General features: G+C 38.9%; 2 gene segments (V, D, J or C); both read left to right on the top strand.

Moving 5' to 3' along the window:
- The first annotated feature begins 2,231 nt into the window (after positions 1 to 2,231).
- LOC102826348 lies at positions 2,232 to 2,798 on the top strand. The segment is given in 2 exon segments: positions 2,232 to 2,280; positions 2,461 to 2,798. Coding segments are annotated over 2 exon segments (387 nt in total).
- A 6,590-nt stretch (positions 2,799 to 9,388) lies between these two features.
- Positions 9,389 to 12,306, top strand: part of LOC102825967 — a 7,708-nt gene continuing 4,790 nt past the window's right edge. The window contains 1 exon segment of the V gene segment in view: positions 9,389 to 9,745. Coding sequence covers positions 9,389 to 9,745 — 357 coding nt within the window.

Here is a 12,306-nt window from a genome sequence, read left to right as displayed (position 1 = left end):
TCTTCCTTATGATGTACACAAAGCAAACACGATGAAGTCTTTCTATCCTTGTTTCAAAAAGGCATCCTGACTGTACATCCTCTGAGAATGATTTATTTGTTCTTCTGGAAGACCTGGTACCTTCAGCATTCTTGTCCACATCACAATTCTAATGCATTAATTCTTCTTCTGGCATCATTTTCATCATCTTGCTTTCACATGTGTCTGAGGAAACTGAAGAGACCACGGCTTTGGTCAGGCTCATCCTAAACATATTGTGACATCTTTGCTTTTTAGAAATTTAAAGAAGACTTTTACTGCAGATTTTCTAATGCAATGACATGTTATTTCCTTGTATAGACATTGATTATTTATCCAAGTAGAATGAAATCTTGACAATTTTAAGTTTTATTGAAATATATCATAATGTTACTTATAGAACCAGCTGGGAGGATTTTTATTTTCTTTCTGTTCAATAGTAATTGATATTGAAGATCACTTTGATATTGAATCTCTGCAAATGTTCCTTAAAGTGGGGGGCTGAGAGTGGCCAAATTTAGGAATTTGTGAAGGAGGCAAACTTAACCAATTTTGTTATCTAGAACTTGATTCTGATTGATAATCGGAGATAAGCAATTTCCTTCTCCTTTATGAGGCAAAGAAAGGAAACTGTAGGGTGCATATCTGGCCTTGTCATAAGTAAAAGTGGACATCTCTAAGTCTTATCTAAGTTACAAAGGAAATATGTAGCAAACAGGTTTTCTGAACATGAATGTTGGGGAGATTTCTTTAACCACCATGATTTTCTAATATCACAGGGTTCAGGCAAATTTTTAAATGAATACTCTGTCTTTTCTGTTCTTTTTCCCTCTTTATTTCTACAAAAAATGTAGGATGATAACCTTTCAGTTCCCAGAAGTTGAGGTGAGGAGAAAGTTCAGTTAAGATCTGGTTTGTTTTTTTCTTGGTGGTGGAGATTATAGGTGTCATAAGTTCATGCAAGATAATTCCCCTCAAATGTCCCACCTGAATGGGCGCTGGCTTCCACTTTTATTTTGCTTGTCTCTTCATGTCTCTGGATCCCAAGTTCACATATTTGCAGAATCCTAGTTTTACTTGGATCCACAAACAATAGAAATCAAACTGCTTACTTCTTTGAGCATATCATCTGTAAAAGAACTGTATGAACTGTTGAAAAGCAAAGACGTAAATTTGAGGAAAAGGTGTGCCTCTCTCAAAGCATGATATTTTGAGTAACTTTATATGCATGCAAAAGCTTAACAATGAATAAGCAAGACAGACAGACTGATGCCTTTGAAATGTGTATGGTGTTGTTAATGAATATCCAGTATTCCATGAACTTCCAAAAGAATGAAGAAATCAGTTTTGGAAGAAGTTCAGTGAGAATGCCCCTTGGAAGTGATGACATAACTTTGGCCATGTGGTCAGGAGGGAGCTGTCCCTGAAATAGGACATTGTGTTTGGTCAAACAGAGGGTCAGTGAAAAGGAGGAAGACACTCAGTAAGAAGGACAGGCACAGTGGCTGTCACAATGAGTCAAACATGGTCACAGCTGTGAGGATGCTGTAGGCTCAGGCAATGTTTTGTTCTGTTGTACACAGGGTCCTACAGAGTTGGAATCTACTTGATGGTATACAACAATAGAAACGAGTGATTTTCAGTAAAGTGACCTTCATTATTAAAATGTTTCTTGGTCACAGGAAACCCCAAATTCCTACTATCTGTCTTTTCATGTCTTGAATGTTTATAAGTTGACATATTTTAATACAAAAATATATGAAAAGGGCTTGGAACAGTTTGTAGAAAATGTCTATTTTATTTTAATACCCTTTTACATCTATGAAGCCCACTCATATATTTACTTATATAGAAAGCAATATACATATATAACCTTTTTGCAATGTAAATTAGAGCCTCTTGTTTAGAATAGTTTTTTGATTGTGGATTGTGTAAGAGAATGCTGTGGATTTTGAAGAGTTATATTTCAAAATCTGGACTCTTACTGGGAATTTTATTTTCTAAATTGAGTTCCTCATCTTTCTTAGTCAAATTGTCATGATTTTATGATACTATTTTTGTCTCCACAACTCATTGTCATGCGATTTGCTTGTATAATCCTGTCTGTTTTGCATAGATCCTCTTGGTCTCAGTGGCTGCTCAGAGCTTTACAAATATGACCTTTCCTCCCGTCAGTGAGAACTGAGCTCATCAGTCAGGGCACCTGCACCACGATGATGGCACAGCCCCAGTTCCTCATGGTGTTGCTGCTCTGGGCATCAGGTGAGGGAACAAACAGCACTAGACTAATATGTTTGTAGATTAGGAAAAAATGATTTTAGATGGAGTGTGAAATACCAAATGCTCATCCTCATCACAGTCCTGTGTGTCATGTAAATGACATGTTGTTAAATGTGTTGACATCATGTATGTATGCATGGTAATTGTGCCCTCTGATTGCAGGTGCCTGTGGGGACATCATAATGACCCAGTCTCCAGCCTCCCGGGCTGTGTTTCTAGGAGAAACTGTCACCATCAACTGCAAGTCCAGCCAGAGTCTTACTGGCAGCAGTGACTATCAGCGCTTAGCTTGGTATCAGCAGAAAGCAGGACAAGCTCTGAAGCTTCTCATCTCCTGGGCATCTACCCGGGCACCTGGGGTCCCTGACCGGTTCATTGGCAGTGGGTCTGGGACAGATTTCACCCTCATTGTCAGCAGGGTCCAGGCTGAAGATGTGGCCCATTATTACTGTCAGCAGGGTCTTAATACACCACCCACACTGCTTCAGCCCTTAACATAAACCTCCTCCCCAGGCTGTGTCAGCAAGTCTCTATAGCAGCAGCTGCTTCCTCCCCACAGGACAGGAGCTTGCACTCTCCCTCCATCTAGTGTGCTTCTGATTTATATGTGGGATGGTTTGTAGGACTCAGGAGATGTTTAAGGGACTGTGTTTCTTTGATTCCTGGTGGAAGGTCCCTACAGGAAAAATGTATTACAATATGTTGTATTAGTTTTCTAATGCTACTGTGACAATTCAAAAAAAAATTTTAGTGGCTCAAAACAACATTTTTTACTTTACAGTTCTGCAGGGCAGAAGTCTAAAATAATCTGACTGGGCTAACGTGTCAAGGTTTCAGTAAGGCTGCATTCCTTTTGAGGGATCTAGACTAGAAGCCATTACCTTGTGGATTCCAGCTCCTTGATACCTCCTTGATTCTGTGGCTCATGACCCCCTTCCTCCATTTTCAAAGGCAGCAAGATGGCCTCTTCATCAGCTGTCACATCTCCCCAAGAGCACAGACTAGAAGAGTTCTCTGCTTGTAAGGATGAATGCTTCTAAGATTGGGCTCAGCTAGGGAATCTTGGGTAATAACCTCATTGCAAGGTCTCTGCTCTTAATCATATGTTCAAAGTGTCTTTTTTCATACAAGGCAACATATTGGTAGATTTCCAGGACTTGATGTAGTCTTCTTTGGGGACTCTTATTTTGTACAATAAAATATCCCATGGACACTTTTCCTGCAATATCAGAACACTGACCGTATGCCCCATACAGAGATGTACTTGAGGGATGTAACCAAGGATTACTGGTCTGCTCACTGCTGGAGAGGATCCAGTGAGATTGATACCTTCATGGATCAACTACCACTTCCTTTGTTTTCTTGACTAAACTTTCTTCTTCTTCTTTTTTTATTTTTAAAGTTTTTCTTGTGAATTGAGTGAAAGTTTATAGGGCACATCATCAGTTTCACATTCAACAAATCATATACCTTGCTTCATTACAATGTAATGTACCATCAGTTAACAGTACTTCTCTCTATTCAACTTATCTCTCTCCCTTTTTTTAAAAAAACCTCTCAGGCATATATAATAATTCACACTACCAAAAGGTACATTCTGCAAGTCTGCCACCTGACCACCAGCTCTTAGTCCCTCTCTTTCCATGAATGTAGAGTCCTTACCTGCTCCCTCTCTCCTTGTCCCCATCTCTGCCTCCATCTCTGGTATTGCTGCTTCTCTGCATAAGGTCTCTCATTCTGCTTGAGCTCTTCTCCCTTGTTGGTCCCAGGGTCCTGTGTTCCTGGATGTAAGATTAACTAGTCTTTCGTTTTTATTACAAAACTTCTGTATTTGCCATTGTGACAGTCGCAATTACTCGTAACATTTACTCACTATTGAATCATAAGCATCTTATCCCCATCTCTTTTAACCAGATCTGTCTAGACAAGATGAAAACTATTCAGTGAGGACTCTTTCTTCCTCACTCCCTACCCCCACACTCTTAAACTATACTCCATCTTGAAACCTGGTAAGCTAGTCACTTCGTGTCTTTATCACACCCTCCTCATCTTAGGTAGTCAATGTCTAAGTTGCCTATCCCTGTGGTCAGAGGGGATAGGACTGATACTTGATGTGAAGACTCCTTCCCTCTCTGTTGGTATTTAGAGTTACTACCTCCATTAATAAGGAACTTTGGTACTATAGTGCTTATGAATCGGGCTGCTAACCTCCGGGTCAGCAGTTCGAAATTACCAGCTGTTCCATATAAATCTTTCTGCTTCTGTAAAGATTTAAAGCCTTGGAATCCCTGTACAGAGTCACTATGAGTCAGAACAAACTCCATGGCACATAACCATCACCACCACCTCCATGAGTATAGGTCAAGTTCATAAAATTGTAGCATATTACCCTTGTTTCCTTTATCAAAAATTGTTTTGCTCTTCCTTCCTTCCTTCCTTCTTTCTTTCTTTCTTTTTTTTTAAATCTTCCTCTAGTTGAGTTCTGATTATCAATTCATCAAAGCTAGGTCAAATAGTTTGGGTGTTCTTGTGCATCTCCCCTCATTTTTTATCAGCTGGGTGCTTCACTCTCTGCTGTAGCCCTCTAAACTTTCTTCTTTTAACTTATTCCCATTTCTTTCCTTACTCTTTCAATCCTATTATGCCGTAATCAGAATCAGAGCCACCAACATTGTAGTCTGTTTCCCTCTGTCCCTTTCTTCTGGACACTATTTTCCTTAGGTCTGTCCTGTGTTATCTTTTGATGTTAAAACAAAGTAAAATTAAAGAAAGGAAGGTCATTTCTCTCAGCTGTACTTCTCTTATAAAGGCCATGCTCCAATTATCTCATCCTTGTGTTTGTTAAATGCTGTTGAGTCAGTGCTAATTCTTAGAGATCCTGTATAGGGTTTCAAAGGAGCAGCTGGTAGCCTTGATCTGCCAATTTTGTGGTTAGCAGTCTGATGATTATTTTACAGCACCACAGTAGGTCTCCTTATTATCTGTAAATGTGAACATATTTCTCATCGTCTTGATTCATCAGGTATCATTTTTAATTAAAGCTTTGTCCCTTCCTTGCCATGTGACCTTGAGTAAGTTACTAAAATACTCAGTGACAATATTTCCTTGTACGTAGAGTGAATATAATGGTACTAGCTATTTTGTAGAGTTGTTGGAAAGCTAGATGAGTCAATAAAACTAAATGGTTTGAATGGTATTTGTGTACATATAATCTTGGCTATTACTATTATTATGATTTTTTTTAACTTTTTCTTCACAAGTGGAACATCTCAATTTTTTTTTTAATCGCTGTATTAGTTTCCTTTGATTGCTATAATGAATCAGCATAAATGTGGTATCTAATCCAATAAAAATTTATCTGTTATAGTTCTGGAAGTCAGACGCTTTATATCAATATATGTAATAGCTGTTGAGTTCATTCCAAACATGTTGAACCATGAGATCAGTATCACTGGACTCTATAAAGGAGTTGCAAGAGTTGAAGAACTTAACAACAACAACAATTATTATTTGAGTCCTGGTGTAGCACTGTAGGATAATGCACTGGACAGCAAGGTAATTTTGAATCACAAGGTTGGCAGTTCAAACTCACCAATCACTCCTTGGACATCCTATACAGAGTTGCTATGAGTTACAATTGACTAGATGGCACGTAACAACAAAAACAAGGTCTCTATTTTAGTAATGAGTACACTGTATGTTTTGGTTAATTTTAGACATTGATAGGATTCATATGTGTGTTATAAATTTGTTGAAGAATCACTAAAGAATTATAAATTTATAACACACTGAAGGAGAGCAAAATGAAACAATAAATAAGTGCTCAGTCAACACTTAAAAAAAAAAAAAGTCAGGGACGTACAGAAACTTCATGTATAATGTTGTTGTTGTTAAGTTCCTCTGAGTCAGTTACAGCTCTTAGAGACCCTATACACAACAAAATAAAACTCCGCTCTATCCTGTGCCATCCTTACCATTGTTGTTACACATGAGACCATTACTGTTGCCAGTGTCCCAATCAATGTCCTTGAGAGTCTTCCTCTGTTTCAGTACCCTCCACTTTAACATGCACGATGTGTTTCTCAAGGTAAAGATCTCGCCTAATAACATTTCTGATGTTTGAGAAACCAAGTCTCACCAGCCTGTCTTTTAAGGAACATTCCAGCTGTACTTGTTACAACACAGATAGGTTTATTTCTTCTGGCGTCATGGTACTTTCAATATTATTCCCCAATACCATAACTCAAATGCATCAATTCTTCCTTGGTCTTCCATATGTGGCGATTGAAAATACCATGGTTTGGGTCAGGCATACTTCTTAATCTTCAAACTCATAAGTTTGCTCTTGAACCCTTTAGAGAGGTCTTATGTAGCAGATTTGTCTAATGTAATATGGCATAGATTTCTTGACTGCTGGTGTCATGATTGTTGATTGTGGATCTAAGCAAAATTAATTGTTTGTTCATATGGCTTTCTGTTAAGGGTGATGAAAAAATTTTTGGAAATGGATAGGTACAATGATTGAACAACATGGATATAATTAATGCCATTGGCATAACCATGTAAAAAGAGTTGCAGTTCTATTTTGTTAAAAAATGTCCTTTTAGTGCCTCAATACTAGGGTGAACTTTTATGTGTACAGTATTTGGTATGTAGGTATTATCTTATAGTACTTTCAAGATATCCCTGTATTGTCCTATGCTTTCATTGTTACTGCTGTGGGAGTCAGCTCTTTGTATAAATGTTGATCTCATGCAGGTTATCTGTGTTATTTCTCTGTCTACTTCTAATCTTTGTCTTTGTCTTTCACTTTGTGCCATTTGCTTAAGTTTGTATTTATGAAATCATTACATAGAATGGAATTTGGCCCCAGAATGTATAAATCTGTGTCTTTTAAAAGTGTTGGCTATTCAAATATTGCATTTGTCCACTAACTCTTTTTCCTCTCCAGACTAGGTGTCATGTTGTTTTTCCCTATATCCTCTGTGCCTGTGCTTTTCATCTTTGTCTCTCTATATAGCATCCTGAATTGCTTTCTGCTTTATTATCTAGCACTGTAAAGGCTTGTGTTTTTGGTTTTCCAGATCTATTTTCTGGAGTCCTGGTCTGATGCTGTAGGATAAATAGTGGACCATAAGGTCGGTTTGAACAGCTAGGTTTGCTGCACCAGCTGCACCTTGGAAACCCTATGTAGGGTTTCTATGCATCAGAACTGACTTGATGCACATTACGTTGTATGACGTTACATATCTATTTTCTAGAAATGCAGTTTGGTTCTTTTTAATGAGTGTAATCTCACCTACTAGTTTCCGTGTTCCTAGATATATTCTCATGTTTGCTATTCTGACCTTTCAATATTATTTATGGAGAGTCTGTATACTTAGAATGGATGTTCTCCTTAAGAAAAGTTTAACTTTTGTGTTTCAGGTGCTTGGTGGCTCTAGTAGTAAGCTGGTCCTGCTAAATCCAATTCAAGGTTGGAAAGTTCCAAGGTCCACTTAGACCATGCAGGTATGTGGTTTGAATCTAGGTAGGGATCTCTCTGTAGTCACAACTTCCTAATGAAGCTTTCTTTTTATTTATCTTGTTGGTAGTAGCTTACACGGAATCCTGGTGTGGCACTGTGGGTTAATGCATCAGACTGCACAGCCATTTGAACTGCAATTCGGTGGTTCAAGCTCACCATTTACTCCTCGGAAACCCTGTAAAGGTTAGAACTGCCTCAATGGCACTTCACAACAAGTAGCTTACACAAGAGAATGTTAGTTCAACAATATATTTTATATTGTAAGTTGTTTCTCACTGTTATTGAAATCAGAAATTCTAAGTTAGACTCTGTATCTATCACAGCCTGCAGGCACATTTTCTCTATTGTGATAATTATTTATTTATATTTTTCTTATTGTAGTAGATACATAATGAACTCTGGTAGCATAGTGGTTATGAGTCGGGCTGCCAACCTCAAGGTCAGCATTTTGAAACTACTAGTGGTTTCATGGGAGAAAGATGAGGTGGTTTGCTCCCGTAAAGATTTACAGCCTCGGAATCCCTGTGCAGGGTCACTATGAGTCAGAATCGACTCCACGGTACATAACAACAACAACAACAAGTATATACCTGTTGTTGTTGAGTGCTGTTGAGTTGATTCCGACCCATAGCAACCCTGTATAGCATTTCCAAGGAGCAGCTGGTGAGCTTGAAGTGCCAACCTTGCAGTTCAAAAGGCTTTGTAGTCTGACACATTAACTCCCAGTGCCACACCAGGACTCCTATAATATATATATATATATATATACACACACACACAATCCCAAACATTTGCTAATTCAATAATTTTTGCATATATAAGACAATGCCATTATCTGTGAATTCCATTTTTCTATGAACTTTCTGAAGCCCTCTCATATAACTTGTTGACATTGATCATGTTTGTAATGTTGTCCCACCACTACCGTTCTCCTGTTCCAGATGATTCCACCAGCATGAATAGAAACTCAGAGCCCCCTTTCCTCCCCCTCTCTCAGCCTTAGTAATCACTAATAAGCTGTGGTTCCATATATATTTGCCTGGTTTTTATGAGTTGCAGATAGTATGATATTTGTCCTTTTGTGAATGACTTGCTTCATTCAATACAATGATCTTAATGCTCATGTGAGGAGGATATTTTTGACTCTTTATTACCTTACGTATTTGAAAACTACACTGCCCATGAGATTTGCTTTCATAACCATTGCCTACTTCACATAGGCCCCTGTGGGTCTTAGCAGCTACTCAGACCTTTAAAATGGGCTGCCTTCCCTCGGTGTGATCTGAGTTACATCAGAAGGAGAAGTTGTGGAATGATGAAGGCACAGACCCAGCTTCTTATGGTGATGCTGTTCTGGGTCTCAGGTGAGAGATCGACAATCACTTCTATGCAACTCAATGACTATCTGTGTAGAGGAGGAAAATGACTTTAGATACACAGTGAAATCATGGTTATTGCCTAAACAGACTCAGTTAGACATCTAACACTGTAAGAAAAGTAGTTTTAGAAAACATGTTTTATCATATCTTGACTTAGTGCACTAATCCATGGTAATTGTCCACTATGATTTCAGTGACCACTGGGGTCATTGTGATGACCCAGTTTCCAGCCTTCCTGTCTGGGTCTCCAGGAGAAATGGTCATCATCAACTACAAATGCAGTCAGAGTGTGGGCACAAACATAGACTGGTACCAGCAGAAACCAGGACAGGCTCCCAAGCTTCTCAACTATTGGGTATCCTTCCTGGCTTCTGGGGTCTCCAACTGGTTCCATGGCAGTGGGTGTGGGACAAAGTTCACTCTCAGCATCAACAGTCTCCAAGCTGAAGATGTGGCAGTTTATTGCTGTCAGCAACGTAATAGCTTACCACGCACAGAGTTTCATCCGGGCACAGAAACTTCCTCCCTTGGCTGTGTCTCAGTGAGTCTCTACAGCACAGCTGATGTTTCCATACAGTACCCGGACTTGTACTCTTTCTCTGTATATCTGAGAGGCTGTGTGTCCTGACATATGTGTGGGAAGTTTAGCAGGGATCAGGAAACAATCAAGGGAATTTGGTGTCTTTGATTCTCTGTTGAGGAATGTTCATGTTGGAAAATACATGCTTACATTGTATGTTTGCTCCTTGTAGCTACCATAACAAATCATCATAAATCTATTGGCTGAAACCGTACAGATTTATGATTTTATAGTTATTAAGATTAAATTGTGACATAGGTCTCATTGTACTAAAATCAAGGTGTCGGCAGAGCTTTCTCTGCTCCTTTTGGAGGAGGCTCAAGGGAAAATCTGTTTCCTTGGCTTTTCTACCCCCTAGGAACAGGGTGTAGCACTTGGGCTAAAGCACTAGACTGCAAGGTCAGTTTGAACCACAAGGCCAGTGATTCAAATTTATCAGTTGCTCCTTGGAAACTTTATACAGACTCACTGTGAGTCCAAACCAACTTGATGCCATTCAAAACAACAACAAAGACAACAAAGACGCCTCCTGCATTCCTTGGTTCAAGGTCTTTCCTGAGTCTCCCAAGTCAGCAGCATGTCATCCCTGATGCTTCCTTCACTGTTACAGCTCTAGGCAATCACAGACATAAAAAGTTCTCTGCTTAAAGGACTCGTGTTATTAGATCCCAGGCTTACCTTGGCAATCCAGATGAATTCTCCAATCTCCAGACCATTGACCTTACACACATTTGAAAGCCGATTTTCTACACAAGGCAACATTTTAACAGGCTCCAGGGATTAGTGTATGAGAATCTTTAGGGGACCATTACTCTACCACTGCACATTTCCTATGGAACCTTATCTTATGTTGTATGAGCGCTGTCAGCAAGTCCCATGCAGATAGATGGACCTGAGGTATGTAGCCAAGTTCCAGTTCTCTCCACTGCTGAATAAGATGCAGTGAGATTTAATCCCTTGATGTATCAGCTTCCTCATGTCTTTACTCTAAACTCTCATATTTTAAGTCCTTCCTGGTCTCCTTCTCTTCCTTCTTTTTCTATGATTACCCTCTGAATTTCTGGTAGCATAAAGGTTATGAATCGGGCTGTGAACCGCAAGGTCAGCAGTTTGAAACTACCAGCTGTTCCATGGGAAAAAGATGAGGCTTTCTGGTCGTGTAAAGATTTACAGTCTCGGAAACCCTATACAGGGTCACTGTGAGTCGGAACCAACTCCATGGCACATTATCACCACCACCACCTCCTCTGAATCTGGGAGTTTCCTAAGATGTGACCCAATTCTCTGAAGTTCAACACTTCTTCCCTAGATCCTGACCTGTGTCTCTTCTTCCTTATTCACTGTACTCCGTTTCCAGCAGGTTTTTCAGGCTAAAGCCTTCTGATGTTGGCTTTAGCAGATCAACTTCTGTTCCTTTGCACAATTATGTCTTTGGTTTAAAAACAAAATCACATAAAAGAAAAAGTCATTTTTCTCAGTCATTACACCTCTTTTTCAAAGGTACCAATTCTTTAATCCTAACGATCTCTACCCACCACTTGTGTGTCAGTTTGCCATACTGTGGTGGCTTATGTGATGCTATGATTCTGGAAGTTATGTCATGGGTATTTTAAATACTTGAAGGGTCACCTATGGTGGGCATGTTTCAGCTGTGATTCCAGATGCAGACAGACTAGGAAGGAGAAATGGAGTACTTCTGAATATTTAGTCACTGAAAACCGTATGAATAGTAGTGGAACCCAGTCAACACCAGAACATTGAACATTGAAGCCTGATGAATTATGCTAGAATACTGTCAGATATAGTTCCTGAATATGAGCCCCTCAGGTTTGAAGGCACTCAGGATACAGTAGGAAAGGGCTGCCGCCTCAAAGCACAGCTGACTGTGATGATGAGACTAGATTAAAGCCTTTGAGACCTTCATTTGATGATGGTGCTAAACTCAAAATGAAGTGAGAGAGCTGTAAACATCTATTAATAATCAGATCATGGAATATATGAAGTATGAATCTAGGAAAACTGGAAATGGTAAAAAAAATACAATGGAACATATAAACATTGATTTCCTAGGCACTAGTGAGCTCAAATAGACTGTACTGACCATTTTGAAACTGACAATCACGTGGTTTACTATGCAAGAAATGAGAAATTGAAGAGGAATGGCATCACATTGATTGTCAAAAAGAACATATCAAGATATTTCTCAAAAACAACACTGTCTATAATAGGATATTATCCATATGCCTACAAAGAAGACCAGCTTTTACCAATATTATTAAGATTTATACACCAAACACTAAAGCCAGTGATGATAATATTGTAGAATTCTGAAACTGATCAAACATGCACTCAAGATGTATTGATAATTACTGTCAATTGGAATGCAAAGTTTGGAAAGAAAGATGAAGGATCAGTAGTTGGAAAGTATGGTGTTGGTGATAGAGAAGATGCTGGAGAGATCACATGATAGAATTTTCCAAGAGCAATGATTTCTTCATTGCAAATATTGTTTTTTTTTTTTT

The sequence above is a fragment of the Chrysochloris asiatica genome, unplaced genomic scaffold, assembly GCF_000296735.1.
Source record: "Chrysochloris asiatica unplaced genomic scaffold, ChrAsi1.0 scaffold00341, whole genome shotgun sequence".
Taxonomy (NCBI): domain Eukaryota; kingdom Metazoa; phylum Chordata; class Mammalia; order Afrosoricida; family Chrysochloridae; genus Chrysochloris; species Chrysochloris asiatica.
Note: the sequence above shows the minus strand (reverse complement) of the source record. Positions and strands in the feature narration are given on the sequence as shown.